The sequence below is a fragment of the Buceros rhinoceros genome, unplaced genomic scaffold (genome assembly GCF_000710305.1).
Source record: "Buceros rhinoceros silvestris isolate BGI_N320 unplaced genomic scaffold, ASM71030v1 scaffold26007, whole genome shotgun sequence".
Lineage (NCBI taxonomy): Eukaryota > Metazoa > Chordata > Aves > Bucerotiformes > Bucerotidae > Buceros > Buceros rhinoceros.
The window spans coordinates 16,840-17,188 of NW_010424478.1; the positions used below are offsets into that span (position 1 = coordinate 16,840).

Here is a 349-nt window from a genome sequence, read left to right on the forward strand (position 1 = left end):
AGACCTGGGTGGAATAACCAAACTGTTACAGTACACTCAATTTGTTATGAACTCCCTTTCCACTCTCTCCAGTGTTATTGTGTCTCAGTGGACAAGTATGTTGAAAGTTGTGGGTGTGCACCTCCAGCGACTGGGTCTGAAGTATGCTGTGGTGGATGGCTCTGTCAATCCTAAACAGAGGATGGATGTGGTCGAAGAGTTCAATAACAATCCCAAAGGGCCTCAGGTATGCAGTCGGGGCAGGGAAACAGTTACTAGTGCTGCTGTGAGTAGCTGTGATAGCTGACTTCAGGATTCCATTTACTGGCACCACTTTCATTTGGACCTCTAGGTACCAAGATGAGCAGGG

General features: G+C 47.6%; 1 protein-coding gene across 1 annotated transcript in view; it reads left to right on the forward strand.

The window, feature by feature from the left end:
• TTF2 (transcription termination factor, RNA polymerase II) overlaps positions 1–349 on the forward strand; it is a gene marked incomplete at its 5' end in the record, with an annotated part of 20,810 nt that overhangs the window by 16,752 nt on the left and 3,709 nt on the right. Inside the window, one exon of the mRNA XM_010140819.1 lies at positions 73–226. Coding sequence (XP_010139121.1) covers positions 73–226 — 154 coding nt within the window. The remainder of the gene's footprint in view (positions 1–72; positions 227–349) is intronic.